General features: G+C 41.1%; 2 protein-coding genes across 9 annotated transcripts in view; one reads left to right on the forward strand and one right to left on the reverse strand.

Moving 5' to 3' along the window:
- The window catches only part of LOC132866322 (nuclear factor 1 X-type-like), a 213,797-nt gene that overhangs the window by 39,593 nt on the left and 149,217 nt on the right, over positions 1-24,987 (reverse strand). For all 8 annotated transcript variants that reach the window (XM_060899041.1, XM_060899038.1, XM_060899042.1 and 5 more), the window contains 2 exons: positions 6,788-6,850; positions 4,437-4,511 (listed from right to left, as the gene is read on the reverse strand). In XM_060899041.1, the coding sequence (XP_060755024.1) occupies positions 4,437-4,511; positions 6,788-6,850 (138 nt within the window). The remainder of the gene's footprint in view (positions 1-4,436; positions 4,512-6,787; positions 6,851-24,987) is intronic.
- LOC132866324 (gamma-crystallin M2-like) overlaps positions 24,640-24,987 on the forward strand; it is a 19,032-nt gene continuing 18,684 nt past the window's right edge. The window contains exon 1 of the mRNA XM_060899047.1: positions 24,640-24,722. Coding sequence (XP_060755030.1) covers positions 24,663-24,722 — 60 coding nt within the window. The 5' untranslated portion in view covers positions 24,640-24,662. The remainder of the gene's footprint in view (positions 24,723-24,987) is intronic.

Genomic DNA, 24,987 nt, shown 5'->3' on the forward strand with positions numbered 1-24,987 from the left:
CACAGTCCAAAGACATGCAGGTTAGGTTAACTGGTGACTCTAAATTGACCGTAGGTGTGAATGTGAGTGTGAATGGTTGTCTGTGTCTATGTGTCAGCCCTGTGATGACCTGGCGACTTGTCCAGGGTGTACCTCGCCTTTCGCCTGTAGTCAGCTGGGATAGGCTCCAGCTTGCCTGCGACCCTGTAGAACAGGATAAAGCGGCTAGAGATAATGAGATAATGAGAAATTCACGTGTTTCCATTTCTCATACTTTTAGTTCACAATTTCAAATTGCACATTAAGCAGGTTAACGGAAACTTGGCGACAGTTTGGAAAAAAGATCTTAAAGTAAGTGCATATTGTAATTGTTTTCATTCTGGCTGCTTGTTGGTTACTTCTCCGAGTACAATATGAACTCTAAACCTTACATGGCATCTATAAGTAAAAATGAATATTATGTCAAGAGGAAAATGTTATGTTAAACGACGCATGTTACATTTCTATGTTTTAAAAGGGAATAATTTGTTTGGATGTTGCAGAGGCACACCTAACCACAATTATCCTGCTCTTTGCCAGGTCACTGCCTGTACCGACAGCCACAAAAAAACACCAAGGATATATCTGCTACACCCACATGTGTCGACTTCTTGTTTCTTGTACTTATTTTTGCACTTGAATTAAAATCTTGAAAAAAGGGGGCGTGTGATGTGACAGCGAAACAGCACTGCGTGGAGGCCAAACCAGTTTGTTGGTTGAGTGTATGTGTCCACCCAACCCATTAGTGGTTATATTACAAGACGACTCTCCCTTCAGGATGATGATTACAGCCTGAAATGTTCCCTAGAGGACTGATTTTGTAACTTGGACACAACCAAAATGAAACAGCGGTGATGTTGAGGTATTCTCCCTGCACGACTGCATGGTCGGGGTTTGTCACAGTTAAACATATTATCTTTTTGTTGAAGAAAGTGAACAGAGCTAGTCTTTTAACCGGATGGATTTGGCTGTTACTCAGACAGGTACACACATACAGTATCTTCGCAATCTGTCATCCAAACGCTAACTCCTGTAACACTTCTGTTGTCCAACAGTCTCATGTTTGTGCACTGTATCTTGACAGGACGTCCAATCTCAGATACTTAAACTTATTATATTTGATTATAATTTTATCCCGGTGATGTAATTCGACATTTCCAGTAGTCGGTTTTGACGTGAGAGGAAAAAAAAAACCCCGTCTATTCTCATCATTAGTTGTAGTAGAAGCACACACACAGGCACACACACATGTACACACTACTGGTATTTCTGTTGGGCAGGCAATCATACTGTCAGGGTCATTCAAGGTCATCTGTCATATTTTTGGACGATCTGCAAGAAAGTGAACGCCGTTTCCAGCGAATTCATGTCGATACGTGCGATTTAGGTAGACTGAGAGTTGGCGAGCAACTACATATTCCAAAAATTGGAATACCATCTTGCGTAGACAAACACACAAATCCATTTCAAGGCCCAATTTCTTTGCCTCCTGCAATATATCCATCACTTTTGCAGAGTTTTGCTGAAAGCCAAGACACAGGGCAGAGTCATGTTACAGATGTGGGTGCTGCAAATAACGGAGTGGATGGAGCGTTATGAATTCAGCCCACTCTACGGTCTGTTATGAATTTAACCCAGCCCACCATCAGCGATGCACTGCTTCCAAAAACATCAAATTGCAAATGTTCTTCCAAAATTTTGGTAACACCGATTTCAAAGGGAATCGCATATAACGTAATCGGAGCAAGAATACGCTTGGTGTAGAAAATGGTGCAATGCGAGGCTGAAATGGTTTTCCATAGCTGTGTCCAGATGTCAGTAGCGATATCCATACACTGCTATGACATCGTGTTCCATCAACATGGCTGGATGCTGGCGATGAAGCAATGTGTTTCTGCTTGGCTATGGAGTTACACTGGTTAGTGATTTCCTGGAAGATCTTTTTTTTTGTTCTCTTTTCGGAAAAAGCACAAATGGAAGAGCTTGTGTAGTAATTCATCTAATGATTTGGTTTGGTATTAAATAATACATTGAGACTAGCTATTACAAAACATCAAGCCTTTATATATTAGTCATATATTCCTGAAAGGTATTTGTAGCTTATGTTTAATATAAATCATGTTCAATGTTCAGTGTAATGAGGAAAAGTACAGAAGTCAGAACTTCAGGAGTGAGTGAATGTGACAGATTTCACTGTTTATAACGGCAGGAAGAAGAAACTTGAATAATTAGTATATAAAATGAAAAATTGCTAGCAAAAATGTGTATTATTTTAAATTTCAACCATGTAAATAATGATTTTTAAACATTTTACAGTTCTTTGAAGGTGTCTTCATGGTTCATTCGACTTTAGTGATGGTAAAACTAGAGATCTGATATCCACGGCTGATCCCAGCAAAAAATGGCGGATCGGATATCACAGAAAAATGAAGAATGAATCTGAGCCGATCCTGTAACAAATGCAAGGAGGCTGGAATTGGATTCGGAAAAGATTTTCTCTTTTGTGTGTGTGTTTTGTGAACACTGGTTTTGTATTGTAACATTTATACTTCATAATTTATTATACAGCATATCTTGTAGGTCCAGAGTCATAGGATAAAAAAAACCCAACAACAACCAAAAAACAGGGATAAATAACAGCTTGTCTTTACAGAATTTACTCAATATGATGTCTTTGACTTACTGTGAGGAGAAATATCTGGATTTGTTCTACATAAGGGTAGTTTTTTGGGAACGGAATTACATTCACAGCAAAATGTGATAACCTTTTTAGTTGCAGTACTCAAGATAATGGTATTAAATAAAAATGTGACGCTGTATGGGGTATCTTTTGACCCTAAGAAAAGCATAGAGAAATTGGCTATGTTTAACTCTGAACACAAAATCTTTTATGAGGAAAGAAAAGTCAGTAATGGAATTACATAAAAAAAACCCTAAACTTTAATTTCCTAAAATTTAAACCAAGATTTCTCTGAAGTGACGTAGCTGTAATTGGGGGTGATGATTTTTAAATATGGTTTTCAGTACGGCGGCACGGTGGTATAGTGGTTAGCGCTGTCGCCTCACAGCAAGAAGGTCCGGGTTCGAGCCCCGTGGCTGGCGAGGGCCTTTCTGTGCGGCGTTTGCATGTTCTCCCCGTGTCCGCGTGGGTTTCCTCCGGGTGCTCCGGTTTCCCCCACAGTCCAAAGACATGCAGGTTAGGTTAACTGGTGACTCTAAATTGAGCGTAGGTGTGAATGTGAGTGTGAATGGTTGTCTGTGTCTATGTGTCAGCCCTGTGATGACCTGGCGACTTGTCCAGGGTGTACCCCGCCTTTCGCCCGTAGTCAGCTGGGATAGGCTCCAGCTTGCCTGCGACCCTGTAGAACAGGATAAAGCAGCTAGAGATAATGAGATGAGATGAGGTTTTCAGTACATTTTGCCTTGGATTCCATACTTTTGCAATATCACTGAGTTGACAGGTTAAGGCAATCTCAATAATTTCATAATTTTGGCCTCTCTGCTGGAGAATTGCCCACATACAGTTCTGTGCAAAAGTCTTAGGCACGTGTAAAGAAATGCTGTAGACCAAAAATGTCTTAAGAAAAATTATGAAATGAAATGTTTCAACATTAAAAAAATACTATAAACAATAATCAGTAAGCCATAATAAACTAAACAAAGTCAATATTTGGTGTAAGACGACACTTTGCTTTAGTCTCAGGTCCAGTGAGTGCAGTTTTATGCGGAAATGAGCTGTAGGTTTGACTGAGCATCTTACAGAACCAGCCACAGTTCTTCTGGACACTCTGAATGTCACACTCGCTTCTTCATTTTGCACCAAAATTTTGCCAGCAGCCTTCATTATGTTTTCTTTTTTAATCTGAAAAGTGCGCTCTTATGGAGTATGCTGCTCAGATACAAACTTTTTTTTTTTCCTGTAACATTTAATTTTGTGCTGGAAAATGAATGGAACTGTAAAATGTAGAAGTCACAAAATAGAAATCTATAACAAAATCTTTGCACAGGACTGTATGTTTGTGGCATCTGCAATCTCAGGACTGAAAAGGACAGGGCTGGGTGATATTATGATATGATCCTGATATTGTGATATACCTGTATACTATAATGATACACAATTTAGAATCTTTAAATCAACACAACTTTACTAAACCTTTATTAAACGTTACAGGCAGTTTATTTTGGAGTCTACTGCAGGCTCGATTTGTGTCCGTGTGAAATTCGGGATAATATGTTGCATATTACGTTCAATAAAATGTATTGTGTCTCCAAGGACAACTCAGGTGTGAAAGGATGTGAAGCACAGGAGAGCGAGGAGCATGAACTCTTTAAAAAGACCCACGGAAAATGAAACTATTCGCACATGTAATTACGTAAAGATGACTCAAAGCTCAAAGTGTGAGCACATGTTCACTCACTCTGTGAAACTCGTACGAGCTCGGCTGCGTTCCAAACCCCCGATGTGACGAAGCAGTCCTGGAAGCTCAAATGCCCTGCGGATAACATAAGGCAGATGTTATAACCACTTATAATCACAAGCTTTAAAAAAGGAAATGAATGCACAGGGTCAAAGATATCACGCACGTAATGCTGCAATCTGTCTTTCTTGTTGGAAAGTCTTCATTTCACAGCGTGTCATGTTTTACACAAACTGATTTAAAACGATTAAACAAATGTACACAAGAAGAGCTCTCTACTGGAGCCACAATGCAATGTAGCATTATAACAAGTCTTTTATTCTATCCACATTCACTGGATATGAGCAATCGCGTGCTCTGATTGGCTACTCTCCTACTAGGATATCAGCTCATACACCTACCGTGAGTAGAGAAAAACAAAATGGCGGAGCGTGTTCCTGAACCAACCGAGGATGAAATAAAAACTCTACTCGAAAACAAAACCCTACAAATTGTTATCAAGTATTTAAAAGAAACAGAAATAGCTAAAAGAATATAGATTTTTCCCCCCAATATCTCCTGTTCCACACTCCAGCCCAGTCGGTGGCAGTAATGCACCTTTAAGTTGGTTTGCCAACCGCCAAAAAAAACCCCAAAAAGTACAAAAAAAAAAAAGCAACAACATATGAAATAACAGTATTTGATGGAAAGAACATATCTTTTTTTTCAATAATTATTATTATCGCATTTTTTTCACAAATTGCTCCTGTCATTTCAACTTTTTGTTTACATTCTAAGTGGAAATGATTCTGCTGGACGTTTTGTAGAAATTTTTTATTTATCAAATTTGCAAAAAATACAAATGAAAATGCTGTTTCTCAAAATCCAGTGAATGTGGATAGAATAAAACAGTTATTCCACTCAATCTCGTCGTACATGACTTATAGCTAATTCAGTGCTACGCGCCTCGTCGGCTATCAGCTCGTGTACGACTCGATTTCGTGGAATAACTGTTAAATAGCTACCATATGTAGTCAGTAACACTGTGCAAAATCAGCATTTTTTTTTTATTTAAAAAATCAAACTGGTACTATATTATCATCCAAGAAAGTTACTGAGCTTCACAAAGCAGTATGAGGTAAATGTGTGATGATGGAACCATTCATTGTTTGATGAAGCAAAACACAATCAGTGTCCCATTATCAAAGAAGAAATTTGGAGAAGTGTGGATTTCCTTTCATTCTCACATCTCTTCTGAGTAATATTAGAAATCTGGAATAGTGCCGTTGTAATAAATTACAACACAATGCGTTCGTGACTAACAGCACAGACTCATGTTCATTCATTCGTTCGTCATTGGTCAGGGATGTGGTCAATCCGGAGTCTATCCCGGGAACACTGAGTGTGAGGTAGGAACACACCCTGGATAGAACACCAGTTCACTGCAGAATGCGACAAACAAACGCTAATTCACACACACACACACACACACACACACACACACACACACACGTTGACACCGAGGGGCAATTTCAAGCCACCAGTGCACCTGGCGGCAAGTTTTTGGACAGAGAGAGGAAACTGGAGAACCCAGGGGTAATGGGATTTGGGAGAACATACAGAGAAACACCACACAGACAGGAACTTGGGCTCAGGCTTGAACCAGGGAGAAAATTTGTACATCGAGATTGAGTGGAATAACTGTTTTATTCTATCCACATTCCCTGGATTTTGCGAAACAGAGCATTTTTAGTTTTATTTTTTGCAAATTCAATAAATAAAAACTTTATACAAAACGTCCGACAAATCATTTCCGCTTAGAATGTAAACAAACCGGCAAAATGACAGGAGCAATTTGTGAAAAATGTGATAATAATAATTCTTGCAAAATAAAAAAAGATACGTTCTTACCATAAAATAATTTCATTCCATATTTTGTTGCTTTTCTTTCTGTCATTTTTTCAGGTTTTGTTTTCAAGTAGAGTTTTTATTTCATCCTCGGTTGGTTCAGCAACACGCTCCGCCATTTTGTTTTTCTCTACTCACAGTATATGAGCTGATATCCTAGTAGGAGTGTAACCAATCAGAGCATGTGATTGCTCATATCCAATTAATGTGGATAGAATAATGAAGAATATACAGTGTGTGTGTGTGTGTAATTTCACAATGTACCGTAATAATTTATATACCATAATAATCCACTATATGACTGAAAGGAAATATAAGAAGGAAAACATGATTTTAGACACAAGGTGGGTTTTTGGAAGTATTCAGGTGTTATGTGAGTGCAGCTGAAGGTGCTATATTAAACCTACAGGTGAATGGGTGTGTTATAATGCTTTATAATGGTTGGATGTAGCTTCAGAGCTTACCGTTTGGTGGGGGTTTGATGTCTGAGTCTGCCTGTTGGCTGGAACTGTCTGATTGTCCTGATTCTGTAAGAGAAAAACGAGTAAGAAATAGGAAGAGAGAGTGTTAGAACTTTCAATGTGTGTGTTTGTGTGTGTGTGTGTGTGTGTGTGTGTATGCGCGCGCGCATGTGTGTGAGAGTGATTTGCCCACAGGTGACAAGAATATACTGGCACATGCCAGCATGATTTGATACAGTGTGGTGCAGATTAACAGAAAAACACAAAGAAACACCAGTAAATACCTCAAGCACAAGAAAGCAAGTAAGAGTGAATAAGAGTAATCTCTCTCTCTCTCTCCCGCCAGAAACCTGGCAGCCATGTTAGCGTTTGGCAGCCATTTTAGCATTGGCGGTGCAGATGCATTCCTACTAGCTGACAGCATGCGCACACATCCACACTTGCAAAAAATATAAACACAGTCCCAAACCTATAAGCAAACACAAAATATTATGGCATCTATCAAAAATCTACGAAAACCACCGCAGAGTCCAAATTCACCTCCGTTCACCTCGGTGAGACGCATGTGCTGCAGCGCTCGCGCACACAAACAGCAGCTAAAGCCGTTAACGAGCGGGTCGGTCATGCAGAATGATGTACTTTTGTCCACTCGTATAAGTGACAGCATCCGAAATAAATCACTCACACTGGGATGATGACAATAACGGGTAAAGGATGATGTGTGTGTGCATATGATCCACATGTATAGACCATAGTTAGAAATAACTCTCTTCACAATACCTGTACTTTGTGAGAATTTCAATGTAATGTGGGTGGGGCTAATTAGGAGCAAAGTTTGCGTAACCTTTATACTGCCTTTACGTTATGATAGTAAACTTCAAGGTTTCCGTTTTTTTTCCCCCTCAGAAACCTGACATCAGTCACAATGTCACAAAATTCCTAACTTCTGCCCCTGCGCAGTTCTGATAGCATGAACTGGATGTTGAGTTGAAAGCTAATCTAGAGGTGGAGTCGAAGTGACTGTCTCAATTTGTGTGCAATGTTAAATAATCAGAGCTTAATTGTATTTGAAATAGTTTTACATTATTTATCTGTGTGCTGTAGATGCAACACGTCGTGCTGTCACCATGACTAGCTCTGTAAAACTGAAATTTCTGATCTTGACTCTGATCACACTGGAAGGTGTGTGGAGCATCACTGACAGTACAGTTACACGCTTCAGCCAGAAGGGGGCAGATAATCACTCTTTATCACACCCACATCTGTTTTCATCACTGCCAAACTCTTCAGATTAACTGTGTCCTGGATCTCTCTCTCTCACACACACACACACCTTGAATCGAAGGTCACATACAGCAGAGCTTCTGCAAAGTTAATTGCTGGTGTGTGTGTGTGTGTGTGTGTGTGTGTGTGTGTGTGCTCTACTTATTTAATGTCACATATGAAATGAAAATGCAAGACACCTTAAATCAAGAAGGCGTGTCCTGATGATTCTAATTGAAGGAGGCATGTCCTTTGTATCTGCGTCAGTCTTAATGAAGGAGGCGTGTCCTCACTGTATGTGCGTCTGTCTTAAGGAAGGAGGCGTGTCATCGCTGTATATACTTCAGTCATAATGAAGGAGGCATGTCCTTTGTATCTGCGTCAGTCTTAATGAAGGAGGCGTGTCCTCACTGTATGTGCGTCTGTCTTAAGGAAGGAGGCGTGTCATCGCTGTATATACTTCAGTCATAATGAAGGAGGCATGTCGTCTCTGTATGTACTTCAGCCATAATGGAGGTGTGTCCTCTCTGTAGGTGCACCTGTTTTAATGAAGGAGGCGTGTCCTCACTATGCGCATCAATCTTAATCAAGGAGGCGTGTCCTTCCTGTATGTGCTTCAGTCACAGTGAAGGAGGCGTGTCCTCACTGTATATGCATCAGTCTTAATCAAGGAGGCGTGTCCTCACTGTATGTGCAACTGTTTTAATGAAGGAGGCGTATCCTCTCTGCATGTACTTCAGTCATAAGAGGCGTGTCCTCTCTGTATGTACTTCAGCCATAATGAAGGAGGCGTGTCCTCTCTATATGTACTTCAGCCATAATGAAGGAGGCGTGTCCTCTCTGTATGTACTTCAGCCATAATGAAGGATGTGTGTCCTCTCTGTATGTGTGACTCTTTTAATGAAGGCGGTGTGTCCTCTCTGTATGTACTTCAGTCTTAATGTAGTAGGCATGTCCTCTCTGTATGTACTTCAGTCATAATGAAGCAGGCGTGTCCTCTCTGTATGTACTTCAGCCATAATGAAGGATGTGTGTCCTCTCTGTATGTACTTCAGCCATAATGAAGGATGTGTGTCCTCTCTGTATGTGTGACTCTTTTAATGAAGGAGGTGTGTCCTCTCTGTATGTACTTCAGTCATAATGTAGTAGGCGTGTCCTCTCTGTATGTACTTCAGTCATAATGAAGCAGGCGTGTCCTCTCTGTATGTACTTCAGCCATAATGAAGGAGGTGTATCCTCTCTGCATGTACTTCAGTCATAAGAGGCATGTCCTCTCTGTATGTACTTCAGCCAAAATGAAGGAGGCGTGTCCTCTCTGTATGTACTTCAGCCATAATGAAGGAGGCGTGTCCTCTCTGTATGTACTTCAGCCATAATGAAGGATGTGTCCCCCCTCTGTATGTGTGACTCTTTTAATGAAGGTGTGTCCTCTCTGTATGTACTTCAGTCATAATGTAGTAGGCGTGTCCTCTCTATATGTACTTCAGTCATAATGAAGCAGGCGTGTCCTCTCTGTATGTACTTCAGTCATAATGAAGCAGGCGTGTCCTCTCTGTATGTACTTCAGTCATAATGAAGGAGGTGTATCCTCTCTGCATGTACTTCAGCCATAATGAAGGAGGCGTGTCCTCTCTGTATGTACTTCAGCCATAATGAAGGATGTGTGTCCTCTCTGTATGTGTGACTCTTTTAATGAAGGAGGTGTGTCCTCTCTGTATGTACTTCAGTCATAATGTAGTAGGCGTGTCCTCTCTGTATGTACTTCAGCCATAATGAAGCAGGCGTGTCCTCTCTGTATGTACTTCAGCCATAATGAAAGATGTGTGTCCTCTCTGTATGTACTTCAGCCATAATGAAGGATGTGTGTCCTCTCTGTATGTGTGACTCTTTTAATGAAGGAGGTGTGTCCTCTCTGTATGTACTTCAGTCATAATGTAGTAGGCGTGTCCTCTCTGTATGTACTTCAGTCATAATGAAGGAGGCGTGTCCTCACTGTATGTGCAACTGTTTTAATGAAGGAGGCGTGTCCTCTCTGTATGTACTTCAGTCATAAGAGGCGTGTCCTCTCTGTATGTACTTCAGCCATAATGAAGGAGGTGTATCCTCTCTGCATGTACTTCAGCCATAATGAAGGAGGTGTATCCTCTCTGCATGTACTTCAGTCATAATGAAGGAGGTGTGTCCTCTCTGTATGTGTGACTCTTTAATGAAGGAGGTGTGTCCTCTCTGTATGTACTTCAGTCATAATGTAGTAGGCGTGTCCTCTCTGTATGTACTTCAGTCATAATGAAGGAGGCGTGTCCTCACTGTATGTGCAACTGTTTTAATAAAGGAGGCGTGTCCTCTCTGTATGTACTTCAGTCATAATGAAGGAGGCGTGTCCTCTCTGTATGTACTTCAGTCAAAATGAAGGAGGCATGTCCTCACTGTATGTGCAACTGTTTTAATAAAGGAGGCGTGTCCTCTCTGTATGTACTTCAGTCATAATGAAGGAGGCGTGTCCTCTCTGTATGTACTTCAGCCATAATGGAGGCGTGTCCTTTCTGTATGTGCGTCAGTCATAATGAAGGAGGCGTGTCCTCTCTGTATGTGAAGGAGCATGGTTTTCCCCAAAGCGTTTTAGCGTATCTGGCCCGATACGCTTGCTCTGCCTGCTGATACGCTTAGTCGCTTTAGTTAAAATCCGATACGCTTAGATTTATACCAATACGTTAAATTTCCTATCCACAAGTAACTAGATACATAGGAGAGCAAATAACAGATCCATTTACATATTGACTGATGTTTGTGTTAAACAAGCGGCCTTTTTTTCCAATGTTTGTGTTGATTCTGTCAAAGTAATATGTCCGTGTGGTATGATGTAAACAAACTGTAATCTATTGGCTATGTCAAGATCACGTGTTCAAACCGTCCAATAAAAATATCGAAAGAAAACGTCAGACATCCCGGAATTTTCCGATTCATTATAAGCGATCTCATTGGCTGCCGATGTCGTCCCCCACCAGACGGACAAAGCCGACTTATTTTAATCACAAAAGTTTGACCTAGTCTATTATCATTATGGCTTTGATCAAAGATTGGTTGACTAAACGTCAACAAACCCATGTGAGTGATGGCGCACAAAACCAGACAATTGTCACGACAACGAAAACGTCGTCAATTTCGGTCACAGCGACTGGCTCAAAAAGCACAACTACTCTGTCCACCGCCACGACTATGACAACTGGCACTACATTGTCTACACCAGCATTCTCTCAGTGCCAGAGCACTAAGAGAAATTCGCTCCAAGAAGCACCCCGAGATCCAAAAAAAAGGAAATCAGGATTCGAAGCTGCCTGGGTCAAGGATAACCCCTGGCTACATAGCACTTCAGATGGCACAGGTAAGTAACCGTTATGTTAAATTAATACTTTAACCATAACGTAAGCATATGTTATTTTTGATGGCACTAATTGTCACTAATAGTGAGATTGAGATTATAACTTGCTAGCCAGGATGTCTTGACGCAAACGTTATCATATCGAGTGATGGAGGCAGGTTATAGTCAGATTACTGAATAATACTTATTTAGTTTTGTTAAATAATTACTGAAAATCATTAACACCTTGCATTCAAATGGACCCCTGTTATATTAGTGTTCTTATATTTTATATATATATATATATATATATATATATATATATATATATATATATATATATATATATATCTTTCTGCAAACTTAAATGTATGAATTAAGTTTTCTTTTCCTTTAAATATGTTTTAATCTTAATCTACAGTAGTCCATTAAATAAAGTGCCAACATTTAAACTTTATAATATGCAGTTGCCTTACTTTTCTTTTCAGTGTATCTTAGTTATACATATATTACGGTAATTGCATCAGAAACATTCTAAATCATTACAGTTATAGTAATACAGCAACTTATTTTAAGGTGGCAGTTCTTAGGTTCAGATCCCTTTGTGATCAACAGGAGGTCATGATGATCGATTCTCTTCATTGGATCTCTTCACTGTTCATATTTTCATGCACATTTTTGTTACAACACTACTTGATCATAGATAATTAAGGGATCCCCGTAGATTTTCAATCTATCATATACCTCAGTAATCTATAACAAAACAGTTTAACTTGCATGTTGAACTGTAAGGTGAAATTTCAAATGTGTATACATTAATACTATTTAGGTCAGAAATCATTCAAACACTGGTAAAATCCATCCTATAATCATGGATCTAAAACCTCTCAGAGGCCCTGAAAATGTACCTGAGAGCATCTATTTTCAAAAAATTTTCCGGGGGGGCATGCCCCCGCACCCCCCTAGTTTCACTTCACGCCTTTGGCGCTCGCTTTCACGCCGTTGGCGCTCAATCATCTGTGTATTATCATGCCAGAATTTAGGGCTTTAATTTTTTTCTGGGGAAAACACTGAAGAAGGCATGTCCTCACTGTATGTGCGACTGTTTTAATGAAGGAGGTGTGTCCTCTCTGCATATACTTCAGTCATAATGAAGGAGGTGTGTCCCTTGTGTGTGTACTTCAGGTTTCATGCTGTTATGATTGTGTTTATATTAACATCTGCAAAAACTCACTGTTCATATATGTGTGTGTGTGTGTGTGTGTGTGTGTGTGTGTGTGTGTGTGTGTGAGAGAGACACAGAGAGAGAGAGAGAGAGAGAGACAGAGCGAGAGCGCACCTGCATATATATAATGTGTGTGTGTGTGTGTGAGAGAGAGAGAGAGAGAGAGAGAGAGAGAGAGAGAGAGAGGGAGCAGGTGTGGTGTGAGTGGCCCGCGCCCAGCCTGCCACCCATCTGTGTGCCTGCCTGCCTCAGCCAAGAGAGAGACAGAGAGAGAGAGAGAGAGAGAGAGAGAGAGAGACAGAGAGAGAGAAAGGTACTGGCATGGCACTCTCTTTCTCTATCTCTCTGTAATTCCTTCCATGTTTTTAGTGTTTTTAATTAGCGTGAGTCATTCCTGGTTTTAGCGTTAAGCTCTGCACAGCCGAAGATCTATTTTCAGAACTCAGATGCAACGTAAGGCTCCATCACGGACCTCTGACTATTATGCATGCTCGTCACAGACCAGCAACAGAACATTTATCCATAATTAAAATGGACTGGCAGCTAGAGGGAAAAATGTGTGTGTGTGTGTGTGTGTGTGAGAGCAGCTTGCTGAAGTGGGTTTGTGCCTTGGAGCGATTCTGACAGGCTTTTGATAGGACAGCCATGCAGATTCTCCAAGGACCCCCTGGGCTCAGTCCCATCTTACAAACACACGTGCACACACACACACACACACACATGCGCGCTACAGGGCTCATTTGCAGCACTCATCTGAACTATAAACTCGGTATCTAAATGACTTTCAGTGAAGCTCTGTCAGATGGATTGCTTATTAATTTGGTGTTTGGACAAAAAATTATTTTCCGCAATCGTCGATGGGAATCGAGGCGCCTTTTTGTGTCTGAAATTTCCTTTTCCTGGTTTAGCACTCGAGCCAAGAGGATAAACAAGTACAGAAAGCTTGCTTCCTTGTGCAATATCACCGGAAGTTTCCTTGGTCATTAATTTTATCTTTGCATGTATGTATAATCAAACTCATATCTGATTTTGACGAGTTTGAGTCAATTCAAGAGTAATATCATCATTAGTATAATAACATAAGTACGTTCATTTTTCATACATCTGTTGTCTAACTTATTCAGAGACAAAGACAAATGCATCTGAAGACGTTCTTAAGCTCCAGGGTCCGTTTTGTAGAATTACACACTCACCAGTCTAGTTAATCCATCACCACACACACACACATCACTAACCCCCGACCAATAACATCCCCCCCAACGATAATCTCACACTACTGCGGCGCTGAGGCCATGTCCAAGCACCACCTTGGACAGACAGTCTGGGAAAGTCTTGGACTTGGACAAAGTTAATAACAACTCTTCTCTGCCACTGAAATCTTATTCAATTAACAGCAAATAAAACATGGAAATGTTGGCACGAAATATGCAGCCTAGCATTTTTGTGCGGAAAGCCTAAATTAGGAATAGCATAATTACATTCCTTTCTTTTTTAAAAATGATAATAATAATAATAATAATAATAATAATAATAAGACAAAATCAGCTCAAATTACTGATCATGGAAAACATTTAGAATTTCACTGAACGATTAACAGCAAATAAAACATGAATGTAACATGCTGACTGTAAAAAAAAATTACAGGCTGTGCTCAGTATGATAATAATGAAATGGTTTGAGATTTGGTTTTATATTAAAGCCAAAATATGAATCAAATTAATAAAAAAAAAGTTTTAATGAACTGCAGTGTGTCTGGAGGTGAATCATTTGAACTATTTTTTTTTTCAGATAAAGTGACTAAATCAATCATCACAATACTCCTTGCTCATGATGTAAAGGATGAATTCAGCCACTATGTACATTATAACTGTTTGAATAAACCGAATAATCTGTGCACTTGGTGTAACTTAATTTCAGATGACACTGAAAATCGTTTCAAACTGAAAATAAGCAGCAAAGTGATGACATTTATTGAGAATACTCACACACACTCAAGAGTCTGCGCTATTTCTGTGTTGCTAAACTAATGTGTGAAGAACTCCTTTGTACAGAAGGTCAGATCTTCCTCGAGTTGTATCTCTGCCACTGAAGCACGCGTTCACGCGACACAACGATGGATTTGATCCAACATCAAATTCAAGTTTTATACAATAAAGCGTGCTCGAGTGCATGCTGCTGTCATTTTCAGTGACTCACGTAAATATTTCTAAGATTGTCATTTTCTCTTGTTTCGTTATTGCTGATGATAAAACGTGTAATGAAATTATTATCAGTAGAACGTCCTAGAGAGTGAATGAGCGGATGGTGAAGGAGATCGAGGACATGAAGGTGCGTGTGATAGTATATACATGAAAAGTGAGACTGGTGTGTGTGTGTGCGCACTAGAGTGTCTATGTGTCTAAGTGTGTGTTTGTCCTCGGATCACCCCATGACTGAGGCAGGATGTGACTGTTAGAAGAGCAGCACAATAGCTTAGTGTGTTCCATGCAGCGCAGGAAAGATGACACACACACACACACACACACACACAGATCACATACTAGCTGTCTTAATAAGAATCTCACAATGATGCGCTTTATGAAAATGTTATAAATAAATAAATAAAACACACATCACATCTCTGCCTGAAACAGCGGCTTTATGATGTTTTCTCTCAAAGGCACAAATGTATTCAGCGTTTTATGGCGGTGTGTGAACGCACGCACCCTCCAAAGTCCGTACTTACCACAACATTACCGGTATTTTTCGTTTAGTTTCTACTCAGTTGTATGATGAGGTTTCTGTCGTGTCTGTGCTAAACTGTGACGCCACTTCAGTATCGTAGTAATGCTAATGGTATTTTTACGACTGCAGCTCAGTGTACTCGCGACAATGTTTTGTGTACGTGTATATGCATGGTTGTTTATTTTTAACTTATATTAATACTTTTTATACAGTAAAGCCTTATATCTTTTACTTTATCTTAAAGACTTGGATGCAAGAAAGCTTTGCGAAGATGCAAAGCTGAAATCCAGCTTTCTAGCAGTAATCACGATGTACCTTCCAATCAGAGTACAAATTATTTTTTTCCGTAGGACACTGCGATGTGGTATGAGAATGCCACGATAACCAATAATCCATGATCATACATTTTGTCGCTGCCAAATGACCCAGACCATAACTAATGCTGAATTTCTTTGACTCTCCCTGCCAGGGTACTAAGAGAACCACTCAGGTTATTTTCACACTTGCGTTTTTTTTTTTAAAATCTATTTATTTTTCCCCCCAGACTCAAAACCCAGAGTTTGGTACAACTGATGAAGTGTGAATGCTGCTAAAAAATTTTTTTCAAGCCAGAGATCTGATCCCAGGCCTTTTGAAAACAATGGTCTAGTGGGCTACGTTTCAACCGAACCGGTCTACATCAGGTGTAACAGGATTGGTTCAATTTGTCATGTTACTCGCTGTTCCTACTTTTCTTATTCTGGGGAAATAGGTATTGAAATATTAAATCACTGGAGTGCTGTAATTAGCTAACTGTTGCAGCTGTCACAAGAATATAATAAAAAGCTATTTAAAAAAATGGATGAACTTGAAATGGACTGCCTAAGGTTTTGCAAAACTGGGTGCATAAATGTGACGCATGGAATAATGTAATCAAGCCATGGTTCAGAAGGAATTCCTGTATATGAACACAAACCTGAGATAATAAGCCCCGCCCCCAAATAATCCCAGAGTCCCAAGTGTCAAACACAAGCACAACAGCTTGTCACATCTTCATTAAACCCAAATCCTGATGTTAAAGGTAAATCAGATATCAGAGCTATTGTTCCTGTTGTTTACATCGAGTAGGAAATGATGTCACCATCACATAAACATCTAGAGAGCCTCTCCTATTTTCACAGGTATTCTTCTCATCTCATCTCATTACCTCTAGCCGCTTTATCCTGTTCTACAGGGTCGCAGGCAAGCTGGAGCCTATCTCAGCTGACTACGGGTGAAAGGCGGGGTACACCCTGGACAAGTCGCCAGGTCATCACAGGGCTGACACATAGACACAGACAACCATTCACACTCACATTCACACCTACGGTCAATTTAGAGTCACCAGTTAACCTAACCTGCATGTCTTTGGACTGTGGGGGAAACCGGAGCACCCGGAGGAAACCCACGCGGACACGGGGAGAACATGCAAACTCTGCACAGAAAGACCCTCACCGGCCACGGGGCTCGAACCCGGACCTTCTTGCTGTGAGGCGACAGCGCTAACCACTACACCACCGTGCCGCCCACAGGTATTCTTATTTCCTCTTTTATAGTTTCATACGGTGTCAAAGATGTTTTGAACTCTCCAATATTAACCTATCCCACCTGGATGCCCCGCCCACTTCCCCCATCTCACATGCTCCTCAATGGACTCATAGAGCGCTCTTGCTTTCTTTCACAGGAAATAGAGAATGTTTTGTGCTCATTCATGTAAAATAAAATCCATCAATGTCTATCCAACTTTTATGTATTTAAAATCAGTTATTCATGAGGGCGAGTGTACCGTTTTATGACAAAAGAGTACCGTTTTGTGACATGATCTCCGTTTTGTTCTGTGCAAGTCGTCCAGCGCTTAATTCCTCTCGAAAACAACACATCAATTCAATTCTAATTTTTGTTGCACTTTTAACATTTTCAGTTGACTCTAATGACGTTATGTTTTCGGTGAGGTTTGTGTGTCTGCCCGTTAGCAGGATTGCGCAAAAACAGCAACCCACTTTCCATGAAACTTGGTGGAAGGGTGTAGCACAGGCCAAGGAAGACCCTGTTCAATTTTGGCGTGGATTCGAATCATACAATGCCATACAGCTTAAAACCACTCTGTTCAATAGTGTCAAAACGTAACCAGTGTAGAAATACGATGACTCAATTTCACAATCCACGTTCACGGGGCCCAGTAATCCTCTGGGATACATGTGTAGGCACATAATCCTAATAGTTTTGGAAATATATCCAGAAATATAAAGTGGTTGCAGTTGCAGATTTGCATAGCACAGAAAAGCTGACTATCGCCCTTGGTGGAGGTCTGTGCTCTCTGAGCGTCCTTCTAGTTTAAAAATGCCACCAAAAAAATAATCTGAAAATCAAAATCGCTGTCTCTGGAAAGAGAAATTGGCTCTAAAGTGACTGTAGGTGTGAATGTGAGTGTGAATGGCTGTTTGTCTCAATGTGTCAGCCCTGCGATGATCGGGCGACTTGTCCAGGGTGAACCCTGCCTCTCGCCCATAGTCAGCTGGGATAGGCTCCAGCTTGCCCGTGACCCTGCACAGGATAAGCGGCTACGGATAATGGATGGATGGATGGATGGATGGGGAGAGAAATGTCAACAAAATGCCTAATCAACTCATTTATAAATAATATTAATGGCCATGATCATTAGAAAGTAAGTAAATACTTGCACTATTTTTTGTTTTCTTGCACCGGTTAGATGTATTCAAACACTTGGAGCAGCAGATCCAGCATTGGCCAGGTTGAAATTAGAGCACGGATTTGTAAAAGGATTATATGTTAAATGCACTTTTTTTTCATATTTACTGTAGACTGAAACCTAAAATGGTTGAAATGCTCGCTTTGCTGTCAGCTCTGGATGACTAAATTGTTACTCATGATTTTTATAGTATTAAATCATAAGCAGGGAGAAATCGATATCAGACACACACAAGCGTCCCTCTCCATCAACCTGAGCAAATGTGACGTTTCGCAGCGAGCCAAAAGTCGACAGCAGAACAACTAGGAAGGCGCTGCGAATAGAAGCGACACCACAAAGTACTGCAAAATGGGATAACCCTGGTGATCAGGACGAGTTGTTCTGAATTAAATTCACTTTTAGTCTTGCTAATCAGGCTTTCGAGTGATGTGTTTCCAAAAAATTACCGACAGAAGGACAGGGATTTAGAGACGGAGAGGAAGCACAAGATAAATATTAGTCAACTTGTCAAACACAATGAAAAGCATGATATACAGAACAAATCATGTCATCCCATGTGCTCTCCAGAGGTGCTGATCTGAGGTCAAGCTGTTTTCTTTTTTCCAAAGCACAGCTGTATGGAGAGAGAGAGCTGAATTCATTGTGAGCCTGAGTTTACAGGAATATAGACTCGCGTCGGCCGTGTGCATATTTCAAACGCGACCCTAAGACATCTGATACAACACGGGCTGAAAGAGCAGGAGGGGAAAACTTGCGTATCAGGACACTACTGTTCTCTGATGAAGAAAGAGAGAGAGAGAGAGAGAGAGAGAGAGGGGCATGAAAGCTCCTCTGGTGGAACTCCAAGAGACTGCATCTGTTTGGCAGCGATTCAGAAAAATCTACTGTTACACACTCTGAGAGAGAGAGAGAGAGAGAGAGAGAGAGAGAGAGAGAGAGGGCTAGTGTTTCCGTGCTCGCCTCAGGGACTGCTATTCCAGGCTAGAGTTTATGAAAAACAGCTTTATGTGGAAAAAACGCGAGACATGGAAGGAGAGAGAGCGCGAGAGAGAAAGAGAGAGGGAGAGGAGTACATACAGGTGAAGGAGAGCAGCATTTGCAGAAAGAAATGATGCAGAACATGAAAGTTGTCACGTTATAAATAACACTTTTTTGTTCTTCGTCCTTCTCGCACACTTCTAATATATCAGAGTGGACTCCAAACAGAGAAAGAGCCTAAAAAACATCTGCTCTGGCCATAAAACATGCCACAAAATACACTGTTCTCTCTGTCTGAGCACAGCTGGGAGGCAGGTGCTGTCCATCACATCACGTCTCAGAGTCTCGGGAATCACTCCGACCTCGGCTGACCCCGGCCAGGGATCTACTCTGCCATTGAGCTCATCATCAACATAAAATAACGACATTGTACACACTCCATACAGCATGGGGTGCGTCTGTCTGGGACACACACCAAAACATTTATTTACACTCTATATACACAAAGTACGGTATCGAGTATTATTTTAGGATGCCAGGAAATTTAGAAGGACAGAGAAAGTCTTTTAATGACCCTAATAAATTAAATGTCTTTTTTTTTTAAAAAAAGAAACATCTCGTTGTTTGGGGTTTAATTGGAAAAAAAGGGATTGTCTTGTTTTCCCTTCAATCACAAATTCTTCAGAGGGCTCAAAAAAATTACAGAGAAATTACAATTTCTGATTCTCCGTCCATAAAGCGCTGCCAAGGCCACATGAGTTGGAAAAAGATGTGAGACGGATTTCCTTCGTCATGAACAAGACATTTATATAGCTGCAGGAAACTATTCCCGAGTTCCAACAAGAGCAATTACGCAGTTATAATTAGTGTTCAGGAGACGTGTGCTTATTTGATTTACTCTCCTGAATACGGCTGTGAACACACATTTGGATTTATCTTACAGTAACTGCGCATACACACCCTCACTAAACTGCAGATTTAACATTTAACAACACACACACACACACACACACACACACACACACACACACTGTGATGTGCAGTTTATATCACCCTCTCTCCATGCCCCCTTATCCTCTTGCTATCAGCATCAGGGAATCTGTTAGGCACTACTGACGCGCAAGAACCCGTAACGCCTTTCCTGCTGATATCGTCTGACCAATCGGAGCATGTGGCAAAACAGCAGCATCCAATGATAAGCAGGGAACAGAGCCTCAATACAGAGCATACTCTGACAACTCGGGGCAGGCAACTACATCATGGCGCATTGGATTCTGGGTCGTGGTCACCATATTTCAGGATACGCCTCTTCAAATTGCTCAGCTGTGGCCTCATTAGCTTCTCTTTTTTCTCTCTTTCTTGAAGTTAATGAGACAAAACATGCAGTTTGTCTCGTTACGGAGAAATTGGAAAGGGTAAACTCCTCTGTCCTGAAGACTCAAGTTTTGCGGACGAGCCGTAACGCTAAACATTGTTGTTCGTTAATAAATAAAGAACTGTAATCATTCGCATCAGAAGAGGAATAAATAAATACAACAACTATTAAATACTTTCGTCCCTCCACTACTACTGTTCGGTTTCTGCCGTAGCTTCCGTGTCCTAAAATCCCACAATGCCTTGTGTTTCTCACTTCAACTAGCATCACAATCCTATTCTCTCCATCTACACTATTCAATTCAATTAAACTTTATTCACACACAATATATACTATGAGAAATAAAATTTACTCAAAGGTTTAGTACAATTATCTCATCTCATCTCATTATCTCTAGCCGCTTTATCCTGTTCTACAGGGTCGCAGGCAAGCTGGAGCCTATCCCAGCTGACTACGGGCGAAAGGCGGGGTACACCCTGGACAAGTCGCCAGGTCATCACAGGGCTGACACATAGACACAGACAACCATTCACACTCACATTCACACCTACGGTCAATTTAGAGTCACCAGTTAACCTAACCTGCATGTCTTTGGACTGTGGGGGAAACCGGAGCACCCGGAGGAAACCCACGTGGACACAGGGAGAACATGCAAACTCCGCACAGAAAGGCCATCATCAGCCGCTGGGCTCGAACCCAGAATCTTGCTGTGAGGTGACAGCGCTAACCATTACACCACCATGCCACCCGTCACCCATGTCATATTGCAAATTTTTTTTGTGTGTGTGTGTGTTTTTGGAACACAAGAATTGATTGGCAAGAGGTCAGACCTGATGTCACCCAACCTTACAAACTGTTGTCTGTTCGTTAAGTAGTCTGTAAACCACTGATGAGCTAAACCTCTAATTCCATCTTTATAAAGTTTCCTAAGTGATATTTTATGGCCCACAGTATCAAAAGCTTTTTCAAAATCTAGGAATATATCACAAGTACGTACATTCACTATTATTCTATCCACATTCACTGGATATGAGCAATCGTGCGCTCTGATTGGCTACTCTACTATTAGGATATCAGCTCATATACCGTGAGTAGAGAAAAACAAAATGGCGGCGCGTGCTACTGAACCAACCGAAGATGAAATAAAAACTGTACTTGAAAACGAAACCCTAAAAAATACAAAAAAAGCAACAAAATGTGGAAGGAAAGTATTTGATGGTAAGAACGTATCATTTTTTAAAATATTTTTGAAGAATTATTATTATTATTATAAAATTTTTCACAAAAATCAATTGCATCACTGAAATGCCCAAAGAATAATTAAATAAATGTCTAAAGCTGTTCTATACCTCGGCACGAGAGCAAGATGGCACTTTCTCCAAAAAAACAAACACTAAAGTCAATTAGTGCAGCCACTGATAGGTTTTTAAGAAGTCTGCCTAAGCAGAAATTATCTTGTCAGACGTTTTGTATAAAATTTTTATTTACTGGATTTACAAAAAATAAAAATAAACATGCTCTGTTTCTGGGCGGCACGGTGGTGTAGTGGTTAGCGCTGTCGCCTCACAGCAAGAAGGTCCTGGGTTCGAGCCCCGGGGCTGGCGAGGGCCTTTCTGTGCGGAGTTTGCATGTTCTCCCCGTGTCCGCGTGGGTTTCCTCTGGGTGCTCCGGTTTCCCCCACAGTCCAAAGACATGCAGGTTAGGTTAACTGGTGACTCTAAATTGACCGTAGGTGTGAATGTGAGTGTGAATGGTTGTCTGTGTCTATGTGTCAGCCCTGTGATGACCTGGCGACTTGTCCAGGGTGTACCCCGCCTTTCGCCCGTAGTCAGCTGGGATAGGCTCCAGCTTGCCTGCGACCCTGTAGAAGGATAAAGCGGCTAGAGATAATGAGATGAGATGCTCTGTTTCTCAAAATCCAGTAAATGTGGATAGAATAAAACATTTATTCCACTCAATGTTGTCATACGTGGCTTATAGCCAACTCAAGGCCAATTTATGCTGACAACGCAGTCCTCACAGACGGCGCCGCAGATAGCGTCTGCGTAGCCCCCCCACCTTCGCAGACGCTCTGCGCGCACCTCCCAAAAACTGTGACCACCGCAGAAGCCTCGCAGACAGCGTCGCAGACAAGAGGGCTCTGATTGGTCCACTCTACATCCGCTGTACACGCACTTCCGCTTCCCTACTTTCCCGGTTTGGTTTTTCACTACCGCCATTTTTAAAAACACGAGCGAAGGTAGAGCAGCACGAAGAGCGGTTGATCGAGGAAGTGAGGAGGTACATCTATACGACTCCAGTTCTAGTCATTATAAGTAACCGGAGGATAAACACTCCACTAACCACACCCACCAACCAACTACTAGCGATTTCGCGACTTCGCGCCCCCTTGCGTTGTAGCGGTGAATAACATCGCGCACGCCTATTACTCCCCGCTCAACGATAAATTACAACTGTCTGCGAAAAGCTGTCTGCGAAAGCCTTGTCGCAAGAGCATGCAGAGGCCTTCAGAGCTATGCGATTAATCAGTTATCAGCTCATGTACGACTCGATTTTGTAGAATAACCGTTATTTATCAAATGATTTGCGCAAGTCATTAACAGTTTCTAAAATTGCTTGCTCTGTGGAATGTAATTTCCGAAACCCAAACTGAAAATCATTAATAATTTTATACTTATCTAAAAAATGTTGAACTTGATCACAGACCACACAGCAGAGATTAGTAAACATTAATGAAAACGAACATATGCTTTTCATTGACTGTAACCAAAAACTTTAATTTAAAAAAGTGCATAACTGGATAACAACGTTATTTTCCTGTTCCAGTGAGTCAGAATCTGTCACATCCAGCACGCCTGGCTACAGGACGATACGATGATAGATATCTGCTATTGCTGGGGGGGGGTTTCCCCCAAGACTAAGAGTCATACTGCAAAATAGCTTGGGAAATGTTTTAAAACGATATACACTTTTCTGTTTAATCTGGAGCATGAGCGAAAATGTATCCTTTCTGTTCAGAATGAAATAAAAAATAAATAATTTCTGTTTTTTTTCCCATTTTGAGGATGTGACGTGGAATAAATCTCAGAACCAGTGGATTCAATAAAAATTGAAACACTTCAGTTTGCTTGTCTTCTGTGCTCAGAAACTGGTTTGCTCAGAAATGAGTGAACCCCGTACAGACTGTACCACGTTTCTGGCTGATGAAAACAATTTCGTCTCGTCAAAAATAGCTGACAGATTCTTTATTTCTTACGAGACAGAAAGCTGCACCTTTTCAAAAGCGCTATCAACCCTCTTCTGCATACATGATCTCACAGACGCTCATGATTGGCTACTGTCTCTGTGATTGACAGATGAGACAGAGAGAGTACACCCCTCCCATTTAACTTTGCTCTCCTGGCCTCACAGCGACTCTGACTTCTGCATGGTCTGGATTCGAACTCTATCTCCTTATGACAGACCGGACGCTTTTCGGTCGGCCTGTTCTACATATCCTTGTGCTGATGTTTCAAAAAGTCATTATTATTATTTAATTGTCACATAAAATTTCACGCATGAAATAGCAAGAAGAAGGAGGTGAGATCTTAATGAGACTGTTTATCTCAACCGCACCATACTCCAGAAAACGAGGGCTCATAAAGACTTCCTCTTTATTCTCCTCATCGCTCTCAATCGCTGTTATTTTCACACTCCGCGTCTCTCCATCTGATTTCACTTATCTGTCTAGAGGCAGAGTGACGGACTAATAATCACCCTTTCCTGTAATTATCTCTTCTTCCTGTCCTTCCTTCTCACTTTCTCTGCCTCTCTCCATTCTGCTTCCTATGGTTTATATTCATTTCTGAGTTCCTCGTCTTCGGGTGAGACTGTGCAGATGTCGGCAGCGCGGCCGGCACACCTACACAAAAATGCCAGGGCTCCAGCGGGGCGAGTGGAAAGACGTGAAAGGTCCTCTCGGCCTCGAAAAAAAAAGAAATCGAATTCGCAAACTGCACTATTACTTAATAAGAGGACGTGGCTTTAGAGCTTCGTTTGTCTGCTTCTGCGATCAGGACCGATCCTACAGGTCCACTGAGATCTCATTTATAACAGTTCTGTCTCTATTCTGTCTATCGCTCTCTTTCCTCTCTCTCTCAATCTCTCGCTCTGAGTTTCATGGCTCCCTTGTTAACTGCCGCTGTGCACTCTGGGAAAGCTTGGGACAGGAAGGCATTCTTCTTGGATATGCGTCCCACAGGAGCCGTAACCGAGATATCGAAAAGAATTAGCGGAGAGAAAAATAAGGTAATTTGTGTTGAAGAGGAATTGCAGATGGTGCTGCAGATATTTGGCTTGAATGAGGAGTTTGACCAAAAGAAATCTGGCTCCAATGACGATCGGTATCTTAAACAGACGTGTTTATGTTTCTGACACTATATGATGTACTGTTTTCTATTAAAAAAAAAAAACATAGAAAAGACGTCACAGAGCTAAAAACAGTCGTATGAGGCGTGTTCAACCTTATTCTGATAGTTTATGAATCAGTTTTAGCTCCACTGCTCTACTACAA

The sequence above is a fragment of the Neoarius graeffei genome, chromosome 18 (genome assembly GCF_027579695.1).
Source record: "Neoarius graeffei isolate fNeoGra1 chromosome 18, fNeoGra1.pri, whole genome shotgun sequence".
Classification (NCBI taxonomy): domain Eukaryota; kingdom Metazoa; phylum Chordata; class Actinopteri; order Siluriformes; family Ariidae; genus Neoarius; species Neoarius graeffei.